We start from the raw sequence: 19,841 nt of genomic DNA, 5'->3' as shown, positions 1-19,841 counted from the left end.
TAACTTATTTATATATTTATATGTTATATTTGTTATAGTTTGTAGGAATTATAAAAATCAATAATTTTTAGTTTTCTGAATCCTCGTTTAAAGTAAAGATCTATCTTGAAACATTTAATACAAGTGGATCAATTGGCCGCGATTATAAAAGAGATTGTTGTAAAAAAAACTTTTGCGATGAAAACTGTTTATTTCGATTTGAAATATGTTATGGTACAGGTTCGCTCCACTGTTTTACTTCAAATACAATTGTTGAAGATGCGAAAACGAGAACTACTAGTCTCGATTTATCGGGTAATGTTACAAAACCATTGGTTCTTAAATCGTCATCATTAAAGGTAAAACTTTTTTTTAAATAAATCATAAAAAATTATATAAAAACTAATAAGACCATCAGACTAATCTCTAATGGTCTTATTAGTCTTATATATATATATATATATATATATATATATATATATATATATATATATATATATATATATATATATATATATAATACAAAGAAAAAGTATAATTTGACTTTTATGAAATTCCATCTAAATCTTGGTACTAAATTAATTTTAACATTTTTCATTGGCTAAACGATAAGTTTTTTCTAAGTTATATATATTTTCTAATTTTTTATTTTATATTTTATTTTACGAGCTACTACATTTTAAACTAAAACATTTTCTAAATTTGAGGTCAAGATTTTATAAGCATTTTCTCTTAAACATTTCCGAACATAAATAAACAGATAAGTGATAGAAACATTCTCTTTTAATAGTAGCTTTTTAGATTTTTTTTTAAAAACTATATATATATATATATATATATATATATATATATATATATATATATATATATATATATATATATATATATATATATATATATATATATATATATATATATATATATATACATATATGTATTTAAAAAATATATTGTGGCTGTTACCAAAAAATAACATTTATAAGTTGTCATTAAAATTTATTGCTTTTCATTATTTTATTATTTTCATTATTATGAACTCTCAAGTCCTTAATACAAGGTAGGGGGCGGGGTGGAATTAAAAGGAGTGGTGAGAATTTTTGTCCAGATCTAATAAACGGGGGGATTAGGGAGGGGGGTTTATAAAAGTTGAGAAGGTAATTTTTTTCTTTCAAAATTTATTAGATTTATCTCATTCAGTTTGTGAAAACTTCCAATCGGACGCCATGTTACAAAATAAGTATTTTATAAATTTTATAAAAAGTTTCAATTTATAAATCCGTTTTTCTAACAGCTGTTTTATCATAATTTCGATAGGATTTAATATGCTGATATAAGTTTTATACTTAAATAAAAAATAAACCAAAATCTCATTTTCGGCATATTGAGATTTACTAACTAGGTCGATGATTTTCAAAGCCTGTTTACACTGAAAGGTTTTGATTTAACATATTGAGATTTACTAACCAGGTCCACGATTTTTAAAGCCTGTTTACATTAAAGGTTTTTGATTTTATTGGTAAATGAAATAACTATTTTCTAATATTTAAGACCGATTTTGACTTAATTTTTTTTTTAATTTTAGATATAAGTTTTTTGCTGATAACAAGTAAAAATTATTAAACAGAGGGGGAGGGAGGCCTTAATAAGCTTAGGGTGGGTGGGAAAATTTTCCAAAAGTTAGGGAAAAAAAGGACCGAAAAGTATTTTATTAAAATTTATTTATGTTTTAAGAAATTTAAAATTTCTCAATATAAAACAAAAAATTTAAATAAAAAGTCTTTAAATTGATTTTATTGTCCTAATTTATTCAATAAATTTCTAAACTTAACAAATTTTAAAAAAATTTTTAAGTGACACCTTAACATAATGATTCCCGGTATATACTAGATGAATATATACTCAATAAAATATCTTATAAACTTTTTTTGAGCAAAACCAGTTCAAGTTTTTTATCCGGTTAAAAAGAAATTGATACACAGCCTATTAAAAAAGCAACTAAAACTGCATACAAATATTAATCAATTGAGGAGAAATTGTCAAAATGGTTATGCAACCAGTGTAATAGTAACAGATCTAAAATGAACTCAAATTAAACATTAAAAATTTTGTTAATTTCAAAAAAAAGATTATTATTACAAATGCCCTTTGGAGAATTACAGTTGCGTAGCTACCGTTGAGTAGTTGGAGCAAATGTTCAAGCGCACAAAATATCTGAGCGAAAACTTTTTTTTTTCTTTTGATTACCCTGGAGCAATCCACAATGATCTTACCATCTGTCTAGCAATCGCAGTCAAAAAGTCTGCCAGGAACCCTCATCCAATTCATGTAATAACTTAAACTGCATAAGAACCGTGCGAGTTAATCAACGGGATTCAAATCCACTGCGCAGAAGAACATAACTCTCAATGAAATAGAGCATAATAATCTTAATCTAAAATTATACAATAACGTTCCACAAAAGCTATCCAGTGATATTTATCAAAATAAATCAGAAGCAATCGAAGCTCACAAAAATTGTTTATCCATTTTTTCCACAACTCGTGTTTACAAATATTTTATATTCTTATATTTAAAATATAGCTGTAACAGATAGCAACAAGCAGATTATCTGTTAGTAAATCAGCAAAAATTGTAACTAAATGACAGCTTGGAGAATTTGAATAAGTTCCGGATCAAAATAACGCTTTTTTAGAACGAAATAAATCTATAAATAAGGGCGATTCTAGAAATAAAATGAAAGGGGGAGGGAGGGCGTATTACTAAAAGTGCCGACTACTTTCTAAAAATAAGAAAAAGGGACATAATTAATTAACAATTAAAACAAACAGGTGTTTAGAAGTTATTTAGATGGTAAAGAATATATTTATTTAGGCTATATACAACATAATAATATTACATCTACTATTTATTTCGCAGCATAAACTTCTTCACTCCAATTTTTGGATTTTTGGATTGGTTGTAGTGTTCTAATATAATAACAAATAGAAAAAATTTTGTCAAAAAAATATTCAATTTGTATGAAAAAAAATTCAAAAATCTGATTGGCAAAATGCGTAATAAAATTTCTTTTATCTTTTTTTTTGCTCTTATATTAATTTTTGGAGTTGCTGTTTCTGATGCTGAGGAATATCGTTTTAATTAGATGCAATCATCAAAAAAAGAAATAAAATGTAGAAATCCCTTTGACTTTATTTGGTTTCTGAAATAATTTTGTAATAATTTTCTGACATTATTTAATTGTTTGTAAAATGTTGAATTAAATGTAGATTTATTTCATTACTTCTTTGAAAAAGACTATTAAATTAAATCTACATATAAGAATATAAAATTTGTTCAGATAAAATTAAAGAAATTTGAAATTTTGGGCTAGTCTAAGAAACAACGTGATAAAAATTTTCAGTATTGTTAATGATATTGCTTTTCTGGTTAGAACCTGATTAGAAGCAATTCTTTAAACAGCTGCTCTTAAACCATCCATTGGTTCTTTACCATGATTAGTTGCACTGTAGTTCCATTTTATAACAATTCCATACTTTTAGTGGAGAGATTAGGCACCTACCATAATAAATCTGTTTTTAAATTGACTTACAGAGCCATTTTTCCAAACTCTTAACTCAACAACTTCTTTTGGTAGACTTTGAATCAATTTATCAAAAATTACTAATGATTTTTTTTTTATCATGAGTTGTACAATCACTAACAACTGCATGACAGTATTTTTTGGAACCATGTTACAGAAGTAAAAATAGTGCATTTTGAATTTCAGCATTTTGAAATCCATTTGTAACACTGCTATACTATTTACCTCTTTTGCTCCATTTTTGTCAGAAAGTCGTAAATCACATAACTAGATTTCAAATAACATACAAAAAAAATAATAAGAGCTATAAATTGTGAACTTTATTTAAGAATTACTCATAAAAAATGCACATTAAATGTGAAAATCAAAGGATATTGCAGTTAAGCCATTTAACAAATAAAAACCTAATTTAAACAACAAAACATTGCAATACATGTTTATGAAATTAAAGAAAGTATGTTTCTAAGCCTAAAACTAGATTTTTAAAACAAAATTCAAAATACAACTACAATAGAATATAAAAATTCCTAACAAATTGCAAAAGCATCTCAATCTTTATAATGGTATCTAAATGCCTTGTAGCCAGTACCGCATTTGTTTCTATGGCGCCCCTAGGCATATGAATAGTCGTTGCCCTATATCTCATGATATAAGTTAAAGCAAAACATATTTACACTTAAAACTAATTATCTGTTATTTTCGTAAATTTATCAAAATACCAAAAAGCAAAAATATACTATAAAAGTTTTCTCTTTAATTTTTCTATCAAAGTCATCAATGATATCACTATGATTAGTATTGAAAGTTTAATCGCTTTTTATTGATAATATGGAAAAGACGTTTAAACTTTGTTCTTATACAGTAGATCTTAAATACAATTTCAATCTTTTTAGCAACGAAAAGCTACGTTCAGCAGAACAATTTGCTAAATGAGTGCGCAAAAATGTTCCTTAGCTATAATATAGAATTCGCGTAAAGTTCATTTTATTTCAGATATAAACTTAAGCGAATATATTCTTCCATAAAACATTCATCTAAATTGTTGTTGTTCATTCGGTATAAATGTACTTCATTTTCCAAAATTTTATCAGGTGGGTAATTTATTAAATGGCCTTAAAGTTTTTTAAATAACTTAATGTGCTACAAGCCTCTTTTTCAGTTCTCTACTAAGACATACAATTATAACATTAAATGTCTGAGTTTTTAAGTTCTGATTAGTATGTTATTTCGTGTGTGATTCATTCAATTTGTGATTCCGTGTGTGACATATTCTGTGTGTGAGTATGTAGTTGGTGTGTGATTCCGGTTCATTTATTTCATCATTTTTCTTATCTTTCCTCGTTTTCTTTTAAATTCCTTGATGAACGATATGTCTTTGACTTTAAATTCATAGTTTTTATTTAAATTTAACTTTGAAATTAGGAATTCAATCAATTGATAACACTGATAAACAAATAAAATTTTATGGTGCATATCTTGTTAACTAAGTGGTTTTTTAAAACAAATTAAATATGCTGATTTCAAATATGCAAACCATTTTTCACCATCACGTCAAGTTGTAAAGATATTTAGGTTCAAATCTTAAGTATTTAGGGTAAAGTCCCTAATATTGTTGAAAAAAAAGTTATTCAAAAGTATGTCAACCTGGGTCTCAAAAGAAGCGTATTTTTATAGAGATTTTAAAAATGTTATTCATTTGTTGTAAAAATAAGTATTTTTTGTATAATTGCTGAAAAACATTTTGTTGAAATCTTTTTAAGAGACTTTAGCATTTTTTTACATAATTTTTTTGTCAATAAATTTTAAGAAAAAATATTTATATTTTCTAAAATCTCTATGAAAATACGCTTCTTTTGAACAATCAATCTGCTTAACACTTTAAAGGTAAAAAAGTGCTAGCTCATTGATTTTCTTAATTCGTGCTTCTACTCCTGAATAAATTCCAGACATATTAAATGCGTTATCATAGGGTTGTCCTCATAAGTGTTTTATTTCAATTTTATTTGCATATAACTGTGTTATTCCTTTTTCCATATCTTCCGCTTTATGCCCTACATTTTCAACGTAATTCAAACGCTCCTTGGGGACTTCATTCTCGGGGACTTCATTTTTGACATATCTAATAATCAAAGCGAGTTGATCAGTATGTGATACGTCGGAAGTAGAGTCAACATTTGACCTAGAGTCACCTAAAAATTGTTGCTTCAGAACTGCTTCAAACTGTCAATGCTGTAATTTTATTTTCGTGCTGAGATATACTAGATAATTTTGCCATATAAACTCACTATTTGATAATCTTCTTCGAAAAAGATTTATATTTAAATATCTAACTACTTTGCCGCATAAATTTTTTTTATTGAGGAAAAACAAGGCCGAGAAAGTGCAGCAGTGGCGCAGTGGTTACATCGATTGCTTTAGAAGCAGAAGATCCAGGTTTAAAACGAGCTCTGGACATATTTTCGCGTGATGATAAGAAAGGAGGCGCGAACTTCCTGGTTAAATGCACTTCCGCGGTGCTCTGTGACAAGACCATTAAGTCTTCTTCGGGCACCTAAATAAAAAAATTAAAAAAAAAAAACTTGTAGAAATTTTTTGACTAATGCAATTCTTTTTACATAAATATTGTAATAGAAGATTTATCACACCGTTGCCATTTAGCAGGACCACGTTCTATTTTAATGTTGATGTGATTAACCATTAAAGAGCAACTGGCAGATGTTTCGGTGTTTTGTTCATTACTATTGTTGTCGCTGTTTTAATTTGTTTAAACCATTAAGTTTTTAAATATCAGGTGATGAAACCAGGCCTGTAGGAACAAAAATTAAATGGGGGGGGGGCGAGAGTACGACCCAGAAATAGTTTTAAGGACCTTTTTTTTTATCATTTTTTCAGTCAATTTCTTCAAAATTGTTTATTTAAAAAATTATTGGGAAAGAGGGGGGGACAAATGCTCCTGCCGGGCCCCCTCCCCCCATCCCCTCCATTTCTCCCCAGTTGCTACGAGCCTGATGAAACGTCGGTGATTGTTTCTTTAATTAATTCCACAATGGAAACGCATCTGCTAATTTGTTCTGAAATTATTGTTACTGGTTCCTTATTTATAAAACTATCTAATTTAGCGGTTTTTTCAATAATTTTGTTGAGTTTGGTTATTTTTTCTTTTGCTAATTTTCTTTTTTGATAGCCGCTGTTTGTTTTGTTTTTTCATTTATAATACCAAGGACGTTTTAATAGATTATAAAACTATTACAAAGTCCTTGATTATACTCTTAAAACTATTAAAACGTCATTGATTATTACTAAATTTTAAAGCTATACAAAAAGATAAACTCCTCGAATGCGCTAGAAAATGCAATAAAAACAAAGTGTTAGAACCAACCATTAGTCTTCAAAGTTTTTTATGATCCGTGATTTTCCATAAAACTTTATTGTTATTTTGAAATGCCAGAAAAAAGTATTTTTTGAATTCACTAAAATGATTACAACGTTTTCAAAATAATGGATTATTAAAGCAGAATTATTAAAGTAGATTATAAAGTAGAAACCTGTAAAATATAAAGCTATTTTTTTTCAACTCATCACGATGACATTTGCAATGAATTTGTTTTTTTAACCATTAATTGATTTTGATAAAAGTTTGATAAATACTTTCTTGCAATATTATTCCAACAGGTCAAACTCCTGCTTTAGTGCAAATGAGTACAAATGAGCGGCAATTTGGAGCTCTGTAAATGATTTCAAATCATAACAAAATATTAAAAAAATCATTTTAAAAATGTAGCTTATTGCCAAAAAAAAGGAAATTTGAATGCAGGTCCATTACCTCTTACGGAAATCACAAAATGAGTTCATACATGAGTAGGCATGATTGGTGCAGTGCATTCTTTTAAAGGAAGTTAGTAAGGTAGGATAATTTACGGTCATTACCATTGAGACGCCGAATGTGTCACACACAGAACAAATCACTTTTATTCTTTGCTTTGTGCATTTTAATTTCAACTAAAAAAACTGGGAATCAAATGAACGTTTTCTTTGAGTTGAAAACATTGAGAAAAATGCAGGAGTAAATGCAAATTAATCTTAGCCTGAGACATTTTTGGTAACATCTGAACTCTTTACGTATTCTTTAGCTGCAGTCCGGTAAGGTGAAATATTTTTCAAAAATTGACAGGAATTTCTCTTCCCAAGCTTTCAGATATCATGTAGTCAGTTCGGAGAGAACTGACCACAGTTCATTTTTGTTTGTGAAGGAAATTTGATGGACATTTGATGAAGTGTTTTAACAAAGTCAGATCTTAAAACTCTTTATTCTGGTAATAAAGTGCTCTGTCATTACTGAATTTTGAGTCATGACAAGCTCTTACTCAGCAGAAATAGCAGTTCATGAAGATGTCCGCATATTTTTGGTCTTTCCACAGAGATAATTTCTAAGAGTTCGAAAGTTTCTCGAAACTTTGTTGGTCTCAGAGATCCTTTTAACTGAAATACCAGCAGCATTGGCCTTCATAACCTTGTTCAATCACTCTATGGGGTAGTTACTGTGTGCGTAATCTTTCATTGGTTTGTATGTGTATGGCATGCTGCAACTGATTTTAAAAAAAAAAGTTTGACAAATTTATCAACCAAATTAATAAGTTGTCTTATTACCCCATTTTTCAAAATAGCCCATTTACCTCACTTACCTTAAGGTGAATGCTTTGAGCTGAAAAATGCATTTACCTAAGTAGCTCATAGAGGTTCTGTTATAATTTTGGCTAAATTGCGCCTAAAGTATTTGTTGGCAATAGTTTGCATTTTTAAAATTTGAAAAGCCATAAAAAAAATAACATGCGAAAAACATTCAACAACCAGAATATTATTGTTTTAATTTTTTTGTAACAGACATTAAAATGTCAGGTTAACATTCGGCTATAAAAAGTATGTAGAGTGGGACACTGCATCTTTAAAACTTTTGCATATTTTAGCAAAAAACTGATAAATATGCTACACAAGAGAAACATGTGTTTTATAAATTAAATGATTTTAACAAAAGTTAAAAAAAAATTCTTATTTGTTTTATATATATATATATATAAATATATATATATATATATATATATATATATATATATATATATATATATATATATATATATATATATATATATATATATATATATATATATTGATTTAGAACACCTTGTCCACTACCTATCTCATATCAAACTCTTGCATTGTCAATTTCTAGGGATTCTCTAATTTTTCTTATTCTGTATTCTGGAACGACTGCCAAGGTCTTAGGATTTAGCCGATCAAAGTTACCATGGCAGGTTTTAGAATGTTCCGCGGCTCCTGTACTCGACCATTTCTGATTTTTACTAGCTCTTTGGTGTTCTGCACTTCTTAAAATGATTTTCTTTTTGATCTCACCAATATACATACATATTTCCACATGAGTGTTTAAGTTAATAAACTCCTGGATTTGAGTTCGGAGGTAATTTTGTTTTGTTGTTGCATAATATGTTTTTAAATTGGGAGCTGAATTAAATATAACTCTGATGCTTTGTTTTCTAAATTCTCTTCGGAGTTTTGGGGCAATAATAGGTATCCAAGGTAGTTTAACAAACTGTTTATCTAATTGGTTAGATGTAGTATGTTTTTAAACGCGGTCTAAGGTTTTCTTCATTTAAAGTTTTAGGAAACAATTCTCGCTTTTCTTTTGATTCGAAGCAAGCATGCCTATCATTCACATATCTTCTGTAAGTTATTAGTTGGGATGAATTAACAAAGACTATATTGAGGGCTTTTTTTTTTTTATACTTTGCAAAAATGCTTCAGTTATGACTACCATCAATGATAAAGCAATTGGACCTGAATTAGGTAAAATTCGGACTTTATCTTCATTTAAAAAGGAAGATATACATTTTTTTTGTTATTCACCTCCTTAAAGCCGAGAAGGCCACTACAGATGAAGAGGCTACTTAATAGTGGTTATAACCCTCTCTCAACTCTATAACTCCGAAACACGAACCTTGACAAACAAGGCCGCTGCGCGGAGAAACAAGTTGAGCGCAGTACTACCAGGGACGTGGTGGGGATTGAACTCGGAACCTCTCGCTTATGAAGCAAGCGCTTTACCACTACACCACTAACGCATTTATGCTTAACAAAGGTTAAATTAGTTGTTGTATATCTATAAGAGTTAATTTACTCCTAGTTTTTAAATCGTCAAAATCATCGTTCAATATGTTAATAATAACAGAAATTGCTTCATCGATTGATACGGACGGATATAAATTAACAACATCGAATGAAACCTAAATTTCATTAGGGCCTATCTTCCATTCTTTTGCATCGTTGACAAAATTTCTTTAATTAATTAGTCGAGTTGAATTTTTGTTTAATGTTGGTTGGATAATTTTAACCAGATACTCTGATGCTCCATAAGGAGGTGTGTTAATAGTGGAAACAACAGGACGCATTGGGTAGTTTTTTTCCAGTTAGTGGGCTTTGATAACTGACGTCATTACTTGTATTATTTAATTGGTTTGTATATTTGACGCTTTTTATTGTCTTTTTAAACGGTTTGTTTTATGCTATTTTGTATCGTTTTATTATCACCCGATGACGCTGACAACAATTGGCCAGCGAAATATCGTTAATACATTATTATATCAAAATATATTTAAAAATAGTTTTATGCTGCCTTTTTATTGAAATCCACTTGCATATAATAAAAATATCGTATAGCAAGAATACAACTTTTAAAATTTTTTCATCTTACATTGTGTTTCATCAACAAAGATTCATTAGAAATGTATCATCTTTGTTGATGAAACACAGTGAAAAATGAAAAAACTTTTGTGAAGTGATTTTCTATATAACTACTCTGTTCTTTCAAGAACATTGAGCACTCTTTTATGTAGAATACATTTTATAGTTGTTTATATATATATATATATATATATATATATATATATATATATATATATATATATATATATATATATATATATATATATATATAAACAACTTTAAAATGTATTCTACATAATAGAGTGCTCAATGTTCTTGAAAGAACATTGTTCTTTCAAGAACATTGAGCACTCTATTATGTAAAATACATTTTAAAGTTGTTTATATATATATATATATATATATATATATATATATATATATATATATATATATATATATATATATAGTGATGACGAAAGACTTTAATTTGAAATTAAAAATCTTTAAACATACGGTAAACCAATGACAGATTGATCTTTATTTAAATATATTTATTTTTTCCATCAAAATAACTCACTAGAGCGTGGAATTGCCGAACTACTTTTGATTCACTTCTTCTTCCAGCTTATCCATTATGCATTTTTGATTTAATATGTTATGTACACTTTTTAATTATACTGTTTCAGTAAGCATGGTAATTAAAATGACGTCTTTGAACGTTCAAGAGACTTGTATTCAAATGGTTTTAAAACAAGCATCAATTTACAAATAAGGCTTAAATCAGATCGTCTTTGCTCTTTGGCCACTATTTCAATTGAGGAAGCAATAGCTAGCCAACTTGGTTTAAACAAAGTGATTGACCGATCGGAAAATAAAAAGGCAAAAAAAAAGTAATTTTAGTTTGTGTGCTAGAAGTAGAAATACATATAAATTTTGAATAAATTTGATTTTAAATAAACTGCTACTAAGTCGATTCAAATCATAGAGCAAAAATCATACAAATAAAGTAGTAAAACAACAATTTTTCCAAAGAAAGACGAGCATCGTTGAATGATATTTTGAATCGGAATTGCTTTTTTACCTTTTTATTTTTCTACTGAATTATTTAATTAGCTAATTTAATTTTGGTATCTTCGAATTGGGCATTAGGAACATATGAGGCTTTTTTATTCTATATTGTATTCAATCTCTATGATTTAGACACAATTTTTTTTTCTTTTTTCAACTAACTTCGACAATAGAGGGAGCACATCAACTTTACTTTCTCAAAGCGTTAAATATGTAGCTACTACTACTGGAGAAACACGCACATTTGTAAATACAATTAAAAATAATTTGCTAACGGTTTAACATGGATGAAGACCATGGGTGCGAGATGTGTGTTTTTAAGATCTATTGAAAAGTAAAAACTGCATGCTTTAGGATTAACCTTTTAGGACACAATAAAAATAAAATATTCATCAGTTTCAATAACACTTATCCTGGTGTTCAAGTTATTAATATAAATAGTGTAAGACACTATGAAAAACGTGTCAATGCAAACCTACGAATTTTAAAATAGTATAAAAAAGTTCTTGTTGATCGTGGTTGCCTTACAGGTGCATGACTTAGTTGTCTGCAAGATTTTTCTTAGTGTTGTCTTAAGTCAAAATGCTGGAAACTTAGTAGGAATGGAAACAAGCGTATTGGCAACATTGTTTTATGTTACTTCTTAATGTTTACATGTTATTTGTTCAAAAACCAATAACTTGCAATATTATTACTGTCCTACCGATGGAAAAGATTCAGAGAAACACAAGTGTTTACATGGAAAAATACAATTGAGTAGTTCAGCAGTAAGATTTTGGACTGACTATTGAAGACCACGTATGTACGACGCAACAATTTGAAGTTCGTTGTGATCTGGAACTAAACTTTATGCTGAAAATAAAAGTTGAAACTTTTATCGATAATTTTGTTCTGTTTTATGCAAATACATTAGTAATTTATTGTGTGGTATTTTAAGATGTTGTTGCAATCTCATTTTTGAAACGGAAACCATTGGTTATTATTATTATTTAATTTTGTTTAACACCCAATGTAATTTACATGGTAAAAAGAAAAATAAGAAAGTTATTTCCGGTGATTTTTACTTCAGAATTTTTTTTCAAGAATATCATTGAAAATTCTTCTTTGCTCTTTTGCATCCAACATCGGAGGGAATTTTACTTTTCGAAAAATAAGAAAGTTATTTCCGGTGATTTTTACTTCAGAATTTTTGTTCAAGAATATCATTGAAAATTCCTCTTTGCTCTTTTGCATTCAATATCGGAGGGAATTTTACTTTTCGAAGATGCAATTTTTATCTACTTTTTATTTTGAAACAAATCCTTAAAATCTAACAACTGAAAACGGCATAGTTCCTGGACATCATCAACAAACGAATGTTGAAACAAAAGGCATTTCAGCTGTGAACAGATAATGTCTGCAGTTGATATATAGTTCAGAAGACGAAGGAGCAAGTTAAATTTATTTTGTCTAATATTTTCCTAAATTTCCTGGATTCCAAATAGAGAACCCGCATAGTTTCTACTGTGTTTTAAAACATTCAAATACAAATTTAGCGCACTCCTTCCAATTATATCTAGCTTTTTCATAAAAGCAGAACTATTTCCACATAGCTCCATACCATAAGTTAAAGTAGGGATTGCCAATGATTTATTTATATAGGAAACAGAATTTGGGTGGGCAAACCGGATTCCAGATTGAATAAGAGTTTGAACAACAGCTGTAAAGTTTGAGATCTTTTCATCAACATTTGTATCACTGAGTGAAGAAAAAATTGAATGTTCAGTATCCCATGTTAATCCCAAATGTCTAAGTTTATTCTGAAGATTTATGTTATTACCAGAAATCGTTATCGTATTGGTTTGTATTTGTGCTTTACCTGAAATCAAGAACTCAGTTTTTTTGGCATTTAGTGTAATAAATAGTTATTACAGTAAATGCTGCATGTTTTTATAAGCTTTTTAAGACCAGAGAAGGTAGAGCTTAAAAGTATGATATTATCCGCATATACTACCTCACCAGTAAAGTTACAGTGTATAGATGTGCCGACAATACCTTGATTTTTAATATTTTTGAGAAGACTTTCAGTGTAAAGGTTATAAACGTGAGGAGAAAGAATCAATCCTTGCCTTACTTCTTGTCTTAGAAGAAAAGAGTTTAATTTACAACGTTGATATGAGACTGTTGCGCTACTATTGTTATATAACGAAGAGATAGTGTTAACTATACAGAGTGGTAATTTTTTATCAAAATATAATTTATCAAATAGGATATCCCAGTTACAGCTATCTTTTTCTGCATCTTAAGAGCATAAGTAAACAGGGGAATTGTTGCTGTTGTAATGTTTTATTGTTTCGCTTATTAGAAATCTTGACGGCTTTGCGAAAGTTTTTACGAGCCATTAGATAACGATTAAAAGTAAAAGAGTGTAAATCTTTTAAAAAACCAGAATCTCTCCATTTTTTAAAATGTATCGAAAGAATTGTTTTAGAGCCAGTTAATTCAGGTGTCCACCAAGATTTTGAATGCAAATATTGCTTTTTATTATTTAGAGTTTCCTTAAAGCTATTTGAGCGTTGCCAGTAATTATTTTATAGATTTGGACAAGATCGTATTCATATTCATCAGTAAAATTAAAATTGTTAAAGCAATTGGTTAGATGATCATGACAAGAATTTATGAAGTTTCTGCTGCTATTCCAACGGTATTGTATTTCGTTTGCTTAAAGATTAATAGAAAAATATTTGAAAATGTACTCATATGATGACAAAAATAAAACAGGCAATACACCTAAGCAATACTTACGAAAATAAGAAATAAATATTTTTTATAAAAACTTAAGATGAACAATGATATTCAACAAATAATATCACCATACAACAGCATACAAAACAAAATATTGACTACAAAATAAAATGTATGCATACAACAATGCAAGGCCAAAGAACGGAAATAAAAATAATAATGCTAATGTATAAACATAATTTGTGTAGTGATTAAGTAATATGTATCTACTCAGAATCGCTTCAAACACATGAATTTTGTGGGAAAAAAAATATTTAACCAATTTTTCTATATTCAAATCGTTCAAAAAATAATACAAAACAACCTAGAATAATCAAAATAATATACTGAGCTGGGCTGTCGCGCGACTTAATCCGTTCATCCGCAACTTCACTACATGCGGACTCTCCATTTGGTAGCGCTTTTTCTCAGAAAATATGGTAGCGGACTGAGGTCTTTAACAATAAAAATCCAAAGCGTTACTGAGCTACTATTCAAGTTTAGCTAAAGAGTTTAAATACTTTTTCATCAAATGAAATGGAAAAGAAAATAATTTTATGATCAAAATAATATTAGATGTGTGCAATTTGAATAAAAGATTTTGAAACCGAGGAATGTGCATTTTTTTATCAAATGTTTATAACTAGAAAGAATTTGTTAGGAGAAGAAATGATTAAGGAGCTCAGAAACTTTGCTAAATGGTATTGACGATAATCTCTCTATGGCGCTTCAATAATAATTTTTTCAAAAGAATTACGTTTTGGTAAGTAATTTTATTATATATAACAATTAGGTTATTTATGTCTTAATTGAGTTTATTCAAAGGCTATGCGCTTTAGCGAGCTGGGAATCTAGGTAAAGGTTGGTAGTAATTCAATCCGCTTTCCATAAAACAATTCTTTTTGTTGTGTTATTAAATATTATTACATAGTATTTAACAAAACATAAAATTTAATAACCATATTATATTTCACAAAACCTTATTTTCCATAACTATGTTTTTTTAACAGGTCAAGCTTGACTGCCAAGAATTCATTTTTTGAGGTCAAGTTAACAACTTCTTTTTTCATTTCGAACAACCGTTGACCGTTGACCCCCGTTTTTTTCTATGCTGAATAATAGTATTGCATTTAATATCTTTAAACAATCAAGAGTTATTTAAATATAATAAACTTCAAAGTTGCTTAAACTTGATGTTTCTAATAGTTATAGAAATGTTGTACAACAGTTTCTAAATGTTGTACAACAGTTGATGTTTCTAATAGGAATGTCGTCCAACAGTTGCACGACAAGTTTGTTTTATAATGGAAACTAGTGTAAGTTATGCAACTTAACGTCGGTTTTTATAATGAATGTTATGTTGTAAAACAATTGCTGCGAAAATAGAAACAGTTTGGTTCGTGCTAAATGCTAAAATATTTGTGTCATTTTATTGCTGTGCAACAAAATGACACAAATATTTTACAAATTATTATTACAATTATCGGAAACCAAGTTTTAGTAATTTTAATTACCGATAAATATGTTTGTATGCATTTTTGTCAAAGCTTTGGTCCTCAATAGACTATTTTTTTGTTGTTGTTAAATGTCTTGTTTTCATTTTTTGATAATAATTTTTTGTGTTTTGAAATGGCTTGAAATTAAAAACTAAAATGAAAATTTATTCTACACACTAAAAATTAAAGGTAGAAATTTTTAGTTAAGGTAGGATATGTGATATACCCTTAGTAAGGTATAATTTTCTACCTTATAAGGTAGAAAATTATACCTTTAAGTTAGAAAATTGTATGACAAATAATTGTTTTTAATATAATTTTCTACCCTAAAAGGAAGAAAATTATACCTTACTAAGGATATATCACATATCCTACCCTAAGGTAGAAATTTCTACTTTTTTTTTTAGAGTATACTCTAATTAGAGTTGAATAGATTTTATTTTTATTATGAAGAATATAGTGTTATAAAGAGTAATGAAGTGTGTTGGACCTTGATATAAAACCCTCTAGATATTGGAAAAACGTAAAGTTCTTTTATACTTAATTCTTATTATTTATCCCAAGTTTTTTTTCAACCATTTCAAAACACAAATATTATTGAAGGATATAAAAACAAGCCATTTAACAACAAAAAAAAAGTAGCGTTTTGAAATGGTTTGAAAAAAAAACTTAAAGGAGGAGGGGGGGGGATTTTTTGCCCTAAATTTAAGCCCACACCTTATGGGCCTTATGAGATTTGAGCCTTTTCCAATTTGTTCTGCAAATTGCTGAAAAAGCATTGTAAGATATGTCTAAAATAAAATAAAAAGTTATGACACGATCAAAAAAGTAAAACTATTAAAGATTAAGATTGCAAACCAATTAACCTGTTGTTGATGTTTTTTCTAGAGCGTTGTTAAAAATAATCGAAATCTGTAAGAAAAGACAATTATTGCAAAGACAATTATTACACAAAATAATAAAAACATAAAAGCTATCGATGTAAACAAATTTTTTAATTCGGCCAGAAAATACAACTATTCTTACCTTGATTGCGACAAATTTGTTTCTTTTCGAACTATTAGCTAATGATCAACATGGTAAATTTAAAATAATTAAAGTTTACAAAGTTAAAACCATATTTTAACAGTAGACAAAGTAAACATAAGATAGTCGGTGCAGCACCAATAAGAATTGAAATTTTTTTTTGAATATAAAATTGAAAATAAAAAAACTTGGGTTAAATAGTAAGAATTAAATAAATAAGAATTTTACGTTTTGTCAATATTAGGGTCATTAGGGGTTCATACTAAGGTCCAACACATATTAAATTTCAATCATAAATTGTTTTTTTAGCTGAAAAAATGAAACACAAAATAATGAAAAAAAAAAGAAGTTGATGAAACTTACACCAATGTCTGATGAAACTTACACCAATGTCTGATGAAACTTACACCAAAGTCTGATGAAACTTACACCAATGTCTGACTAACTTACCCCGATAGCAAGGCACGTTAATCTTCCAGACATTACCTAACAAAATGTATTATAAACCTATTATAAACTTTAAATAATGTTACTTATGGGTAGACTACAGTCTTATCAACCTTTTTCCTAGTGCTGTTATTGACTTCGACTAAATCGATGAAAAGTCAACGTGTCGAAAGTCGAAATTAGTTGACTGAGAAAAAACGAATAGTCGATATAATTGACTATGGACTTGATACTAATCTCCTAAAATTCGATTTAGTCATGTAAAAATCATAAAATCCTTTTATCTTTTCATTCAATTTAACTTTCCAATCGTTCATTTACTTTTGCTCATGTAAGACTAAGGGGGTGTCACGTATAGTGATAATCAAATATTAAATATTCGACCAAAGCACTCAAATATCAAATATTCGACCACTCAAATATCAAATATTCGACAAAAATCAAATATCAAATATTCGACCAAACCGAATATCAAATATTCGACCAAAGCACTAAATATTTATAGAATTAAACACAGATCTCTGTGCTTTTACTAACTACATTAAGTTTTAGTTAACTATTATTTTAGGTTAAACGAATATCCTAATATTTTGTTTATTGATTTTTTACGGTTATTAAGGTACTCCAAGTAAACCTAACCTAGGAGCACCTAGCCAGGGAGCACTATAATAAGCTTTTTTCAGAGCACTGCGGAAGACCACTTAGCAAGATTGATTGCTGATATTCACGCCACCAATGTTGCATATCTAACCAAACCTAAAGTTAACGCTCTGACTACTGAGCTACGGTTGCACACTTGTCTAACGACAATTTGTTTGTTTTGTTGGACAAATATTTGCTTTTATAAATTATAAGTACTTTTACTTGTAATCGTACTTGATTTTAATAATACATATTTTTTGTTTAATAAAATTATTATTAATTATACTTTTATTTAGGTGACTTTTAACTTAAGTGTAAACATTTATAATCAAAATGTCTACCCACCTAGTTTGTTTAACAATTTATCAGCGCAATTTTCACTTGACTCAATTCGGGATACAAAACTAAGTTTAATTGGTGGTTTGAATAAAAGATTTAAGAACGAGTTATCATTTACGGCAAGGTAAGAAAAATAGTTTAAGTACTGATATCATAATTAGCATTTTTGGAAACTTTTTTAGGTTACGACAAAAAAATCTTTAGTTTTGTATTTTAAATATCAAAAAGTTAAAGTACAATGTATGTTTAATAATTTCCAGAAAAATAAAACACAAATTGAGGTCCTTTCACAAAGTACACGGCAAACGATTTACACGGTACACGGCAAACGATATGCTCTCCTTTTTCTCTTTTTATTTTCGGCTTTGTTGCTTATTTATAAAAGGTTTTTAACAATTGTGCTAAGAAATTGAAGTTATTCATTTAAATTTCCCTTCATCTTATCTACTTCCTTTTTAAATAGTTAAAATGATAAAAAAAGTAAATTTTATTTTATAATTACAGTCACTATCAAAGTTTAGTTTCTAAAAATTTAAAAAGCAATAAAATAAAAGTTTATTTAAAAATATTTTTTTATGTACTTCTAAAAACGGAGCCCAATTATAAGTTACAGGAAATGGGTCAAACTTGTTTGGTTATTTCTTATCTAAAAGTTTGAATTAAAGAATAGATGTACAATTTATTTCTTGTTTAAATATTGTAACTGCGTATCAGTGATAAAACTACAGGCCTGCAGAGATAGCTGAGATAGCAAGGGGTTCGTACCTTCATTTATTACCAAAAATCAAAAAATATTTTTTTAATTTTTTTTTTTCCATTCAAAATATTATAATGAACTTAAACATGTAAGTGGAATTAAAAAATAATTAGATAAGTTATTAAAAATTAATTTAATGTAAATCTTTAAAAAAAAATGCCCCTAAAAACACCATAGTAACGGCCCCTTAAAATTGAAGCAACTTATTTCTATATGGAAAACTATCATAATACAGGTGTAAAAAGTAATATTTAGGCTGAAGAAGTAATTTAATACTTATTTAAAACCCATACTTTATAGCAACATTTTTACCACGTGAAATAAGAGTTGTTTATTTGCAGTTTTTACAATTAAATAATTAGATAAAAAATAATTTGGAATTGAGTAGTGTTATTTTATAAAAGTGCCCTAAAAATGTATTTGGGTCAAAAAGAGTATAAGAGTTATCTGTGCATTGAGCTATTATTGAATTTAATGATAGAGTTATCGGAAAGGAATCTATTTTTTTGATTTTGATGTATCATAAAATAACTTTTTAGTAAATAGTGTTTTGAAAATGGATAATTAAAGTACAAAATTTATAAACAAAAAGTGCGCTAAAAGTGGCACTAAACAAAAAAAAGAAATTATGAAAAGATTTGTGGATCAAAAAGTAAATCAAAATGAAACTATGCCAGCTTATGTTTATCAAGCAAATCTAAGTTTGCTTAATAAGTTTGCTAGATTTGGTTGATTTTTTCCTTTATCTTAATCACTGTTTTAAATTTTTTAATATTTTATGTATTTATATTTTTGATATTGTGTGTATTTTAATTTAGTTTGTTTAAAATTGTTTAAACTGTACAGACTGTTTAAAGATAAGATATAATATACTAAAACCATTTTTAGCTTAATTCTAGCTAAAAAAAATAGTGGTTTCTTGATATTAATAATTTTATTTATTAGTATCAATTAAAATTTGAAGCATGATCAAATTGAAAAAATGTTTGAATGATTAAGTTATTATTAAAGTTTTTAAAACCTCTTG

The 19,841-nt window shown here is 27.9% G+C and overlaps 1 protein-coding gene across 1 annotated transcript in view; it reads left to right on the top strand.

Annotated features, from left to right (window-relative positions):
- LOC105849088 (uncharacterized) overlaps positions 1 to 19,841 on the top strand; it is a 34,995-nt gene that overhangs the window by 195 nt on the left and 14,959 nt on the right. The window contains exons 2-3 of the mRNA XM_065818922.1: positions 72 to 338; positions 18,015 to 18,181. Of these exons, the coding sequence (XP_065674994.1) occupies positions 72 to 338; positions 18,015 to 18,181 (434 nt within the window). The remainder of the gene's footprint in view (positions 1 to 71; positions 339 to 18,014; positions 18,182 to 19,841) is intronic.

The sequence above is a fragment of the Hydra vulgaris genome, chromosome 15 (assembly GCF_038396675.1).
Source record: "Hydra vulgaris chromosome 15, alternate assembly HydraT2T_AEP".
Taxonomy (NCBI): domain Eukaryota; kingdom Metazoa; phylum Cnidaria; class Hydrozoa; order Anthoathecata; family Hydridae; genus Hydra; species Hydra vulgaris.
The sequence above is the reverse complement of the archived record's forward strand: the minus strand, read 5'-3'. Positions and strand labels throughout refer to the sequence as shown.